Raw genomic sequence first — 12451 nt, forward strand, 5'->3', positions numbered from 1 at the left:
TTGGATGCAAAGTTAAACCACAGTTTGCCAAAACCATAGTTTCAAATCACAGTTTCTGGTCACTCATAAACCACCGTTTGTCAGATGGTGTTGGCTAGACCCCTAAATCATCTCAAAGCCAATTCTGCCTCTATCATTTACCCGTACAAACTATTCCAAAGAAGTTTTACCATTCAGTTAGCAATCATCTGAACACTCTGAAAATTAGATGACACTTTGCATTTTAATGGGGAAATGCAAACATTGGCTTAATGGTATCTGGGTATACTTACGCATCATATTCATATGGTAGAACTGATTCAACCGAGTCCAGTCTGTTCACAAACAGCTCTATTTTTGACTAGAAGAACAGAAAAGCTGATTTAGACACTTCGAGTTGAATGTAATAATCCAAGACAGAATTTTTAAAAAGTTATTAAAGAACATTAAAGCATTCTCCACACTTAACAGTTCTAAAGAAGTTATCCCAACACTGTAATCCTAAGCATGTTTACTCAGAAGTAAATCCCACTGAGTTCAATGACTCCTACTCAGTAATAAGTGTACTCAGGATTTCTGTACAATGCTGTTATTCTAAGCAGGTTTAATAGGAAGCAAATCCTATTGGAATCAGTGGATCTTCTGCCCAATAAATACAGTTAGATCAGACAGTAAATTTAATTACTTCTGTGTGCAATCACAATGAGTCAAGTCCAATACCTGAGTGCTTAGGAAACTGCCAAGCCAATCAGGCCCTTGGGACTCTCCCCAAGGCATGCTATGCACTCCTTAAGTGCTCATGCCTGGCTGGAATATGTGCCTTTATTTCCATGGATGGACAAAAGAGAGGCAGTGCAGGCAAATGAGGAGGCACCAGGCAGGCTCACTGTTGGAAATGCTATCCTATGTGCATACTTTACCAGCCAACCAAGCCACACCACAACCCCAGGCTAGGGATGAACAATCTAAGGATGGACAATTCTAGGGTAGGGGTGGACAATCTCTGACCTTCCAGATGCTGTAGCCTGGGAATAAAAGAGGGGGAAACTTCAAATAGGTTTTTTTTTTGGGGGGGGGGTCGTGTGGCTCCTTTTCTCCTGGTACCAGCACAACCAGTTACTCTCGCTGAATTGCTGTAGTAAAACAAATACAGTCTTGCTTCCTGTATCAGTAGGATACAGAGGAAGTTCAGGTAGCTTATTAAAGGAAAGTAATCAAAGGAGGAACCAGGATTTTTATTCATATATTCATAAGCTGCCCTTCAGCCAAGTTTCTGAGGTGGGTAACAAAAAACAAGACAAAACACATAAAGACAGTAGGTAACAATGCTTTAAAAATATGTATTAAAATATTCAGTTTCTTAAAGAACTGATTGCTACAAATAATTATTTAAATTCTTAAATTAGTCTATGTAAGGGGGAGAGAGAAGGTAAAGAAGCCCATTCCACCAACTCTGCTGAGACACCTGAAACTTTTGGTTCCTCCTCTCCCTAAACAGTTTCTCCTTTTCACCTGATCCTTACAAAAGCTCTGTAACTAAAAACTAGCATCTGAGTGTGCTTCCCCCCCCCCATCCCTTTTCTTACTGAACTGCGTCCTTTACAATGAAAGCCTGAATGCTGGCACTGCCTTGTTATCAATCTTTGTAAGCTTCTTTTGAAGACTTCTCCAGCTGAAGACCAAGGGGAAACACTTCAAATAAATAAATAAATAAATAAATAAATAAATAAATAAATAAATAAATAAATAAATAAATATAGCAATGGTTAAGGAACGCCACAAGGCTTCACGGCAGAGACAAGATGCAAACCTGGGAGTACCAGATTCAGTCTCTCAGCAACTACACTACCTCTCTCATTTAACAGCCTGGCCACTGCCATCCATGTCCAGGTAACCTCCAGATTGGATTACTGCAATGTGCTCTATGTGGAGCTGCCCTTGAGGTCAACCTGGAAACTGCAGCCAGTGCAAAATGCAGCAGCTCCTTCACTCTCTGCAGCAGAGTATCCCCATCACGTTATGCTGCTGCTGAAAAAACTGCACTGGCAGATAATCAACTCCACGGGAAGGCTCAAAGTGCTGGCTTTGAAGTACACAGTCTCATACAGCTTGGGACAAGGATACCTAAAAGACCATCTCATCCCTTACATGCCCAAGCCATCACTGCGTTCTGCAAAAGAGGACATCCTGCAGATAGCATCCTTTCAGGAGGGCTATTCTGTGCAATGTCAGTCAGGCCTTTAGTGTGGTGGCACCTCCCCTTTTGGAACTCGCTCCCATTACATCTCAGACAGGCACTTTCTCTATTGCTTTTTTGACACCTACTTGCCTCTTCAAACAAGCCTTCCAAGTGGAGGCTGTTATCCCAGTCAGTGCCTATACTGAATCTGAAATAGTTTTTATATAATGCAACTGCTTTATATATTGCTGCAAAAATTGGATGCCACCACCCCTCACTCTCAGCTGAGTGGTAGCAAGATTCCAGGAGGTTCCAAGAACTCACACAGGATCTGTGTTCCTTTGAGAATCAAGACAACAGCACAGGCTGTCTTGGCTTTAAGAAATATGACTTATTCACATATTTACACCCAAGTTTAGTTGGAGGGAGTCCAGACCTTACAGTTTCTTCTTTTACTTCTTTGGCACTCACGCCTTAGCCAAGTAAGATTGTCTTCCATGAACACAATCTTAACAGTGAGCCCACAACTGACTGTGCAGGCCAATTCTGGATCCACACGTCCTGTACTGTAGTTGCTTTGGAAGACAATAATCAGGCATCTAAACAACATGACCAGTCCAACGAAGTTGATGTTGAAAAATCATTGCTTCGACACTGGTGATCTTTGCTTCTTCCAGTACACTGATATTAGTTCGCCTGTCTTCCCAAGTGATGTGTAAAAATTTTCAGAGACACCGTTGATGGAATCTTTTTGAGGAGTTGGAGATGGCATTTATAAGTGGTCCATTTTTCACAAGCATACAGTAGTACAATAGCTTTGTAAACAAGCATTTTGGTTTCCCTGCAAATGTCCCAATCATCAAACACTCTGCACTTCAATCAGGAGAAAGCTGTGCTTGGCTTACCCCCAGCTAGCTGTGTAAGGCTGCCTGGGCTTGTGATCCTAAAATGCTTGGCTTTTTAATTAACCAAACCTTGCTTTCTTTATGAACTTATGAGTTTGCTCAAATTCTAGCTCTTTACTACATCTAGAGCAGGGGTCAGCAAACTTTTTCAGCAGGGGGCCGGTCCACTGTCCCTGAGACCTTGTGGGGGGCAAGACTATATGGGGGGGGGGGGATGAATGAATTCCTATGCCCCACAAATAACCCAGAGATGCATTTTAAATAAATGGACACATTCTACTCATGTAAAACACGCTGATTCCCAGACCACCCCCGGGCCGGATCCTGTCCCCGGGCCTTAGTTTGCCTACCCATGATCTATTCTAGAGGTTATCACAAGTCTCCCCCTCAACCAAACTCATAGCAACATGTTCTTACCACATTGTGAAACCACTTTGAGATGTTTCACAGGAAGCAACTGATAAATGAAATAACAATAGCAATAATAGCAACAGAGCTGTTTGAGGTAAATTAGGTTCAGAAAAGGGCAACCAAGAGCAATTCCCCTATGAAGAGAAGGTGACTTTTGGGACTTTTTAGTTTAGAGAAAAGGGAAGATCTGACATGATCAAAGTGTATAAAATTATGAATGGCATAGAGCAGTGATGTCCAACTTGTCAGCTGCAATCGACAGGTAGATCCCCGGGTGATAGCGGTCGATCGCAGGATCCTTATTGATTGCGGGATTAAAAGCAATGTATAATGAATGTTTCTGTCTGTTCCCCCCCCCCCGCCCCCCTCGCTCTGTCCCTACGTCATGTTGCAAGTGTGATCCTTTTTAGTCTTCTTCCAAAGTTAGTTGACTTCATTGTTTTGTGCAGTTGTTAGTGTCGTAGTTAATGGTTAGCCTTCCCCCCCCCCCCCCTTTAAAAAAGCTCAACAACTTTTGCTTCTCTCAGTTTTTTTTACACTGGGAGTAGATCGCAGTCTCTCGGGAGCTGGGTGTGCCAGGCATAGAAGACGTAGCTAGACTTTCTTCCTCTCTCATAACACTGAAAGCCGGAAGATTCAGGATAGATAAAATGCTTCTTCACGCAGCACGGAGTTAAACTATGGAACTCGTTCCCACGGGAGGCAGCGATGGCCACCAACTTGGAAGGCAATAAAAGAGGATTGGACAAATTCAGGATAAGTCTATCAGTTGCTCCAATCCCACAGTTGGAGGTAATAATTAATTATTCCAGATTCCAGTTGCTAGAAACCACAAGGGGGGAGACTGCTCTTGTGCTCGGGTCCTGCTTCAGAGCTTCCCACAGGCATCTGAATACAGGACTAGATAGGACATCAGCAGGCTGTTCTTATCTTATGCAATCCCAACCATTAGGTGCACCGACTGGGAGAGGTTAGGTCCTACCTGCTTCCCACGCCTGGATGAGATATATACAGTGGTACCTCGGGTTAAGTACTTAATTCATTCCAGAGGTCTGTTCTTAACCTGAAACTGTTCTTAACCCGAAGCACCACTTTAGCTAATGGGGCCTCCCACTGCCGCCGCACCGCCAGAGCACGATTTCTGTTCTCATCCTGAAGCAAAGTTCTTAACCTGAAGCACTATTTCTGGGTTAGCGGAGTCTGAAACCTGAAGCGTCTGAAACCTGACGCGTATGTAACCCGAGGTACCACTGTATAGCCAACTGAATGTCAAAAGCGGGTAGGGCAGTATATCTAGGTGGAGTGGCAATTAAATTTGAATACATACTTTTTTTCTCAGAGCAAAACAGAGGAACAGGGCTGTACAGAGGGGATGGGAGATGCCCTGTTTGGCTGTAATAGGGCTTCCCTAAGCCTGAACTACTATGGGTGTGACATAACACAGATCTATTCAAGGTCAGTGGGTGGATGAGGGGAAGACAGGAAATGAGTCATTGTGGCGCAATAAATTTGAACGTTGAAGTAGGAAAACAGGGTTTACACAGGGGTAAAGCCTTAAGCAGATACCACCGTCTTAATTATTTGCCTCAGCACTATTCCACCTTGTAACTCTCACTTATAGATCTAAAGGTTGCAACAGCAACCTGACACACAACCAACACAGGTGAACGTTAGCAGGAAAACAAATTCCCTGTTTGGAGATAAAAGAAATGAGGGAATTTCCCTTGCTCTATTACTAATTGCTAGGCCAGAGACGATGAACCTTTTCAACCAAAGAGCCTCCCAGGAGTCAAAGACAAGTGGAAACAGAACTAAGCGGGGGCAGAATAATGCATGCAAATTTTTTATTTAAAAAAAACCTCAGGCTGAGTTTTAGCACACATGAAAAACTTAAAACAAATCTGTATTTCCTGATGAATAGCCTTTGAACTATAATGTAACTTAAATAGAAAACTATCTATAGAAAGATTTTTTCCTCCAAAAGCATTTTATTTTAAAAATCCAATTTAAATTTTTAAAAATCCAATTTAAATAAAAAAAACCATTTAAATAAAAAGAAATCCAATTTTAAATTTAAAAATCTGATTTTAAAAAAAATCATTGATTTTTATCCACCCTGTAAAGCATTGTGCACACCTATGTACGCTGAATACATTTTTATTTTTTAAATTTGTATACTGCCCTTCATCCAAAGATCACAGCCTGGCTCACAACACAAATATACAAAATGAGAACGCAAAATACATAAGAAAACAAGCACAACAAACCAATAACCCCCCTCCCACAAGCACATTTAATAGTCCATAGAATGTTAATCAGCCAAAGGCCTGGTTATAAAGAAGTGTTTTCACCAGGTGCCTAAAAATACGTAATTAAGGCGCCAGGTGAGCCTCGCTGAGGAGAGCATTCCTCAAACAGGGAGCCACTGCAGAAAAGGCCCATTATTGTATTGCCACCCTCCTGACCTCTCATGGAGGATGCACATGAGAGGGGCCTCAGAATGATCAAAGGGTCCCAGTTGGTTAATATGCCATGGGAAGAGGTGAATTGGGCCCAGAGACTAATTGGCAGCCGGTGCAGCTGGACCAGAATTCATGTAATATGCTCAAAGTGTTTTGCCCCAGTGAGTAACCTGGCCAATGAATTCTGCACCAGCTGAAGTTTCTGAACAGTCTTCAGGGGCAGCAATAATAATAATAATAATAATAATAATAATGCATTGCAGTAATCCAGCCTAGAGGTTTGCAGAGGACAGACAATGGAAGTTACGCTGCCCTTGTACAGACAGGGGCACAGCTGCTGGTTTTTAACTGGACAAGCGGGGCAAGCGCCCAGAGCACAAGCGGTCGCCTTGACCGACCCAAGCACCTTGCCCATGGCTGACCAACTGAAACTCATCCAACACAGGACTGGATGGTGCTCCGGACACCCCTTGAGATTCATCTGCTCTAACACCCTAGTCAAAGTTCCCGGGGGGATGCAAAAGCGATTTCACCCTTCAAAATGCTTTGCAAACTCCTCAGGAGAGAACTGCTACTACCATCCTTCCTGCCACCTCCTTCAGACCAGACTGGGTAAAAAAAAGGTGTCCTGCACTACCTGGAAAAGCTCTGCCAGTCAAGTTCCCACTGTGTGCGTGTGTATTTAAATGCTCGTTCTATCGGTATTTAATGATTTTTTTTAAAAAAAACACCATCGTTTCCTCCTAGGTTCTCATCTGTTTCTGCATTTATCCGTAAGATGCCTTGAGCCCCTTGTCAGGGAAAATGAATATATTATAGAGGAACATATATACACATGAATTAACTACTGTACTACTACTACTACTAGGTATAAATTATTTAAAGGGCATGATAAGCTTGGCAGTGGGGGGGGGCTCTTCCCACCCAGGAGAAAAGCTTAAGAGGGGGGTGTTTAGAACAAGGGGGGTACACCTGGGGGAAAGGGGAGGGGCTGGGTGTGTGCCCCCCTCCCCCACCACGAGGAAGGGGCTCCCCCTCTCGACCCCCCCCTCCCTCTCTCCTACACACCTTGCATCCGGCTTTCTCGCCTCCCTCGTCGCAGAAGCTGACAGGAGCCAAGCCCGGCAGGTAGAAGGCGCCGCACAGGGACGCCCAGCCCCCCAGGAGCAGAACAACCAGAGACAGCGCTCTGCTCCTCATCGTGGCGGCTCCGGCTGCTTCCCGCGGCCCGGCCGGCGACCACCGCTCTTTTGCCAGGCACTGAGGGGAAAGGGAAGCCCAGCCGGGGTGGAGATAGCGCACGCGCAGGAGGAGGGGGGGGGGAGTAAGCGCTGGGGCGGGGCGGGCCTTCTTCGGCGGCCTCGTCACAATCGCCTTGCGCTCGAGGAGGAGGAGGAGCGGGAGGGGGTGGGTCTGACCACGTGAACAGAACACAACGCCGGCGACGCCATCTTGGGTGAGGGCATCTTGCCCCGCCCCCTTGCCTTGTCCAAAACCTTTGTAGCGAGAGAAGGGTGGAAGGGGGGGGCTTTCTTCCTCCCACACCGCTTACGTTTGCTTTCTTTTTTTGCACAGACTGGTATAATTTTATACAAGATATAAATATAGATGTGTGTGTACTGTATTGCATAATTATTTAAAATTACGTATAATTATTTACATAAATATTAACATGCTAATACTTATGTGTCAAAATGTATAGTATATAATATATAATAATACATGTAGGGGAACCATGCATTCTCTCCTGAATTTATTGGAGCAAGTATAAATAAATGTGATAGATATCTAGAAATAGGCACATTTAAATTGTACGTATTTAAGCATTTGTTTGTAGTCTTTGCTTCGTTTAAGTGCATACCACCCCAAAAAGTGGACCCATTTATTGTTTGTTGTTCTCTCCCAGTTTGTTGAAGCAAGATGTCTGTCATCTCTCTCTCATCTCCACTGATCCTGCAAATAGTTCCTAGAATCATAGAATCATAGAGTTGGAAGAGACCACAAGGGCCATCAGTCCAACTCCCTGCCAAGCAGGAAACACCATCAGAGCACTCCTGACATATGGTTGTCAAGCCTCTGCTTAAAGACCTCCAAAGAAGGAGACTCCACCACACTCCTTGGCAGCAAATTCCACTGTTGAACAGCTCTTACTGTCAGGAAGTTCTTCCTAATGTTTAGGTGGAATCTTCTTTCTTGTAGTTTGGATCCATTGCTCCGTGTCCGCTTCTCTGGAGCAGCAGAAAACAACCTTTCTCCCTCTTCTATGTGACATCCTTTTATATATTTGAACATGGCTATCATATCACCCCTTAACCTCCTCTTCTCCAGGCGAAACATGCCCAATTCCCTTAGCCGTTCCTCATAAGGCATCGTTTCCAGGCCTTTGACCATTTTGGTTGCCCTCCTCTGTTCACGTTCCAGTTTGTCAGTGTCCTTCTTGAACTGTGGTGCCCAGAACTGGACACAGTACTCCAGGTGAGGTCTGACCAGAGCAGAATACAGTGGCACTATTACTTCCCTTGATCTAGATGCTATACTCCTATTGATGCAGCCCAGAATTGCATTGGCTTTTTTAGCTGCCGTGTCACACTGTTGGCTCATGTCAAGTTTGTGATCAACCAAGACTCCTAGATCCTTTTCACATGTACTGCTCTCAAGCCAGGTGTCACCCATCTTGTATTTGTGCCTCTCATTTTTTTTGCCCAAGTGCAATACTTTACATTTCTCCCTGTTAAAATTCATCTTGTTTGTTTTGGCCCAGTTCTCTAATCTGTCAAGGTCGTTTTGAAGTGTGATCCTGTCCTCTGGGGTGTTAGCCACCCCTCCCAGTTTGGTGTCATCTGCAAATTTGATCAGGATGCCCTTGAGTCCATCATCCAAGTCGTTGATAAAGATATTCCTGCGTGAATAAATCCTTTGAATTCCAGAGTAAGCAATCTTTTCAATTCAATTCACCCAACCTGCAAGATCTGCTAACGCTGATTGCCCACCCAGCAGCACGCATTCAGAGGCATACTGCTTCCAACAATGGAGGCAGAGCATAACTTTCATGGCTGGTAGAAATTGATAGCCTTATCCTTTGTGAGTACAGACCTAAGGATTCACAGGACTGGGCTGTATGAAATTAAGAATTAGGAACCAACTTGAGGCATCTGGTGATGTGGATGTTATTAAGATGTTAAAATGAATGTGAGGCACTGCAATCCTAATCATGTCTACTTAGCAGTAAATCCCATTCAGTTTAGGCTTACTTCTTAGTAAATGAATATCAGACCACAGCTTTAGTCTGGACGGTGATTCTCAATATCAGTTGCTGGTAACTACTGGACAGGATAGTACTTTGTGCTCAGATCCTGCCTGCAGGTTTCTCACTACATGCCACATGTACTTATACAGTGGTACCTCGCGTTACATATGCTTCAGGTTGCATACGCTTCAGGTTACAGACTCCACTAACTCAGAAATAGTACCTCGGGATAAGAACTTTGCTTCAGGATGAGAACAGAAATTGTGCTCCGGCGGCACGGCGGCAGCAGGAGGCCCCATTAGCTAAAGTGGTGCTTCAGGTTAAGAACAGTTTCAGGTTAAGAACGGACCTCCGGAACGAATTAAGTACTTAACCTGAGGTACCACTGTATATGCAAACATCTAGTTGGACTAGATGAACTAGATCAGGGGTCGGCAACATGCGGCCCATGGGCCGGATGCGGCCCACGAAGACCGTTTTACCGGCCCCTGAACCGAGCCACCCACTTGGCGAGTCCCCTGCATGCTGCGATAAACCAGTGCGGCGCAGTGTGGGGACTCACCGAGCGGCGCAGGAAATCGCATCTGCGCATGTCCAGGCACCGAAAATCACTTCTGCACATACGCGATTTCGGGCGTCTCACTGCGCCAGTCCGACCCACAGACAATCTCCGTGGGAGTGGCCTGGCCCATGGCCGGTAAACCTTTCCGACCCCTGAACTAAATGGCCTCTTCTAACTCTACAATTCTATTCTGGGGGGGGGGGGTGATACTAATATATACCTGCCAGCCAGTGAAGACTAGTCCATTAAGGAAAATGGGGCAACTCCCCATTAATTTCAATCTGGCCTCAGCTAGTCCCCATCATCCTGTCGTCTTACATAGGGGAGAGGAAAATTCCTTCCAGTAGCACCTTAAAGACCAACTAAGTTAGTTCTTGGTATGAGCTTTCGTGTGCATGCACACTTTTTCAGATACTATCTGAAGTATCTGAAGAAGTGTGCATGCACACGAAAGCTCATACCAAGAACCAGTGGCGTAGCGTGGGGGGTGCAGGGGGGGCCAGCCGCACCGGGCGCAACATCTGGGGTTAGGGCAAATCCACAGGTTAGGGGGCGCAAATCCACGGGTTAGGGGGCGCGAATTACTTGCCTTGCCCCGGGTGCTGACAACCCACGCTACGCCACTGCCAAGAACTAACTTAGTTGGTCTTTAAGGTGCTACTGGAAGGAATTTTTTTTGTTTTGACTATGGCAGACCAACACGGCTACCTATCTGTAATAGGGGAGAGGAGTTTCAGCTTCCTCCTCCATACAAAACTATGGTGTAACTCAGTGGTTTTCAACCAGTGTGCTGTGGCACCCTGGGGTGCCTTGAAGGATGGTCAGGGGTGCCTTGGGCAACACTAGTCTTTGTCCCTCTTTCCTTCGCTCCCTCCTCTGATGCCCTCTCACATCTCTGCTTTCCAAAGGCTTGCACAGCTGTTTATTGCAGCAGCCCTGGCTACAAGTTCTGCAGGTGAATGGTGTCTCTGGGGCTGGCCAGGGGGTGCTGGTTGCCAGGAGCTGAGGTGGCCTTGGAGTAAGCAAGCAAGCAGGCGAGGGAGCCAAGCCAGCTAATCCACCAGCCCTTGCTATTGGGAATGGACAGACAAGTCCCAGATCGCTGGGGACACCTCTCTTGGGGGAGGGGGGCAGCTCAGAGACCGCGGTGGCGGCAGCAGCTGCCCAGAGGACTCCCAAGAAGAGGGGAGAGGAGACAAGGCTCCACAAGAGAGGGTGTTCGATAAAGGGTGAGAGGCTGCCAGCTCTGCAGGCAAGGGGTGACAGAACTGGGCTCCTGAGCCCCACAGGGGTGCTGCAAAAAGAATGTAGTTGGTCAAGGGAGCTGTGGACTCAAAGAAGGTAGAAAACCTCTGGTGAACTGCATAGTTCTGCACAGAACTGTTATAGTTCTGGTTGCCTCACCTCAAAAAGGATATTGTAGAGCTGGAAAAGGCTCCGAAAAGGGCAACGCAAATGATCAAGGGGATGGATTCCTTCCAGTAGCACCTTAGAGGCCAACTAAGTTTGTTATTGGTATGAGCTTTTGTGTGCATGCACACTTCTTCAGATACACTGAAACAGAAGTTGCCAGATCCTTATATATAGTGAGAGGGTGGGGAGGGGTATTATTCAGAAGGGTGGTGGGAATGGGTGATTGGCTGATAGGTGTGGCAAACCTGTTGACGACTGTTAACGTCTGCAATTGGTCTTACAGGAAAAAGCAAGGGGTGAGATGGCTAAAAATAGCTTTATATATGTATACATGTATAAAGGTAAAGGTACCCCTGCCCGTACGGGCCAGTCTTGACAGACTCTAGGGTTGTGCGCCCATCTCACTCAAGAGGCCGAGGGCCAGCGCTGTCCGGAGACACTTCCGGGTCACGTGGCCAGCGTGACAAAGCTGCATCTGGCAAGCCAGCGCAGCACACAGAAACACCGTTTACCTTCCCACCAGTAAGCGGTCCCTATTTATCTACTTGCACCCGGGGGTGCTTTTGAACTGCTAGGTTGGCAGGCGCTGGGACCGAGCAATGGGAGCGCACCCCGCCGCGGGGATTCAAACCGCCGACCTTTCGATCGGCAAGCCCTAGGCGCTGAGGCTTTTACCCACAGCGCCACCCGCGTCCCTCGTATACATGTATAATGGGATAAGAATCCAATGTCTCTATTCAGACCAGGTCTCTCCATGGTTTTAAGTTTGGAAATAAGTTGCAATTCAGCAACTTCTCTTTTCAGTCTATTCCTGAATTATTTTTTTGTAATAAGACAGCTACTTTGAGATCTTGTATAGAATGTCCTGGGAGACTGAAGTGTTCTCCTACTGGTTTCTCTTTCTTGTGATTCCTGATGTCAGATTTATGTTCATTTATCCTTTGGCGTAGGGTTTGTCCTGTTTGTCCAATATAGAGAGCTGAAGGGCACTGCTGGCATTTGATGGCATACACAATGTTAGAAGATGAGCAATTAAATAGTCCTGAGATGGTATGTTTGATGTTGTTGGGGCCAGTGATGGTGTTGTCCGGGTGTATGTGGCAGCAAAGTTGGCATCTGGGTTTATTTCAGGCTCTGGTACCAGTGTCCGTGTTAAGTCTGGTTGTTGTATTATTGTGGGTGAGGAGTTGTTTAAGATTGGGTGGCTGTCTGTAGGCAATGAAAGGTCTTCCTCCCAGAGCTTGAGAAAGAGAACTGTCATTGTCTAGGAGAGGCTGTAGATCTCTGATGATG

The 12451-nt window shown here is 45.8% G+C and overlaps 1 protein-coding gene across 1 annotated transcript in view; it reads right to left on the bottom strand.

Annotated features, from left to right (window-relative positions):
- Nucleotides 1–7225, bottom strand: part of LOC114588930 (transmembrane 9 superfamily member 2-like) — a 47583-nt gene extending 40358 nt beyond the window's left edge. Inside the window, exons 1-2 of the mRNA XM_028714733.2 lie at nt 7005–7225; nt 273–340 (exon numbers count right to left, since the gene is read on the bottom strand). Coding sequence (XP_028570566.2) covers nt 273–340; nt 7005–7136 — 200 coding nt within the window. The 5' untranslated portion in view covers nt 7137–7225. The remainder of the gene's footprint in view (nt 1–272; nt 341–7004) is intronic.
- Between the last annotated feature and the right edge of the window lie 5226 nt (nt 7226–12451).

This window comes from Podarcis muralis, chromosome Z (genome assembly GCF_964188315.1).
Source record: "Podarcis muralis chromosome Z, rPodMur119.hap1.1, whole genome shotgun sequence".
Lineage (NCBI taxonomy): Eukaryota > Metazoa > Chordata > Lepidosauria > Squamata > Lacertidae > Podarcis > Podarcis muralis.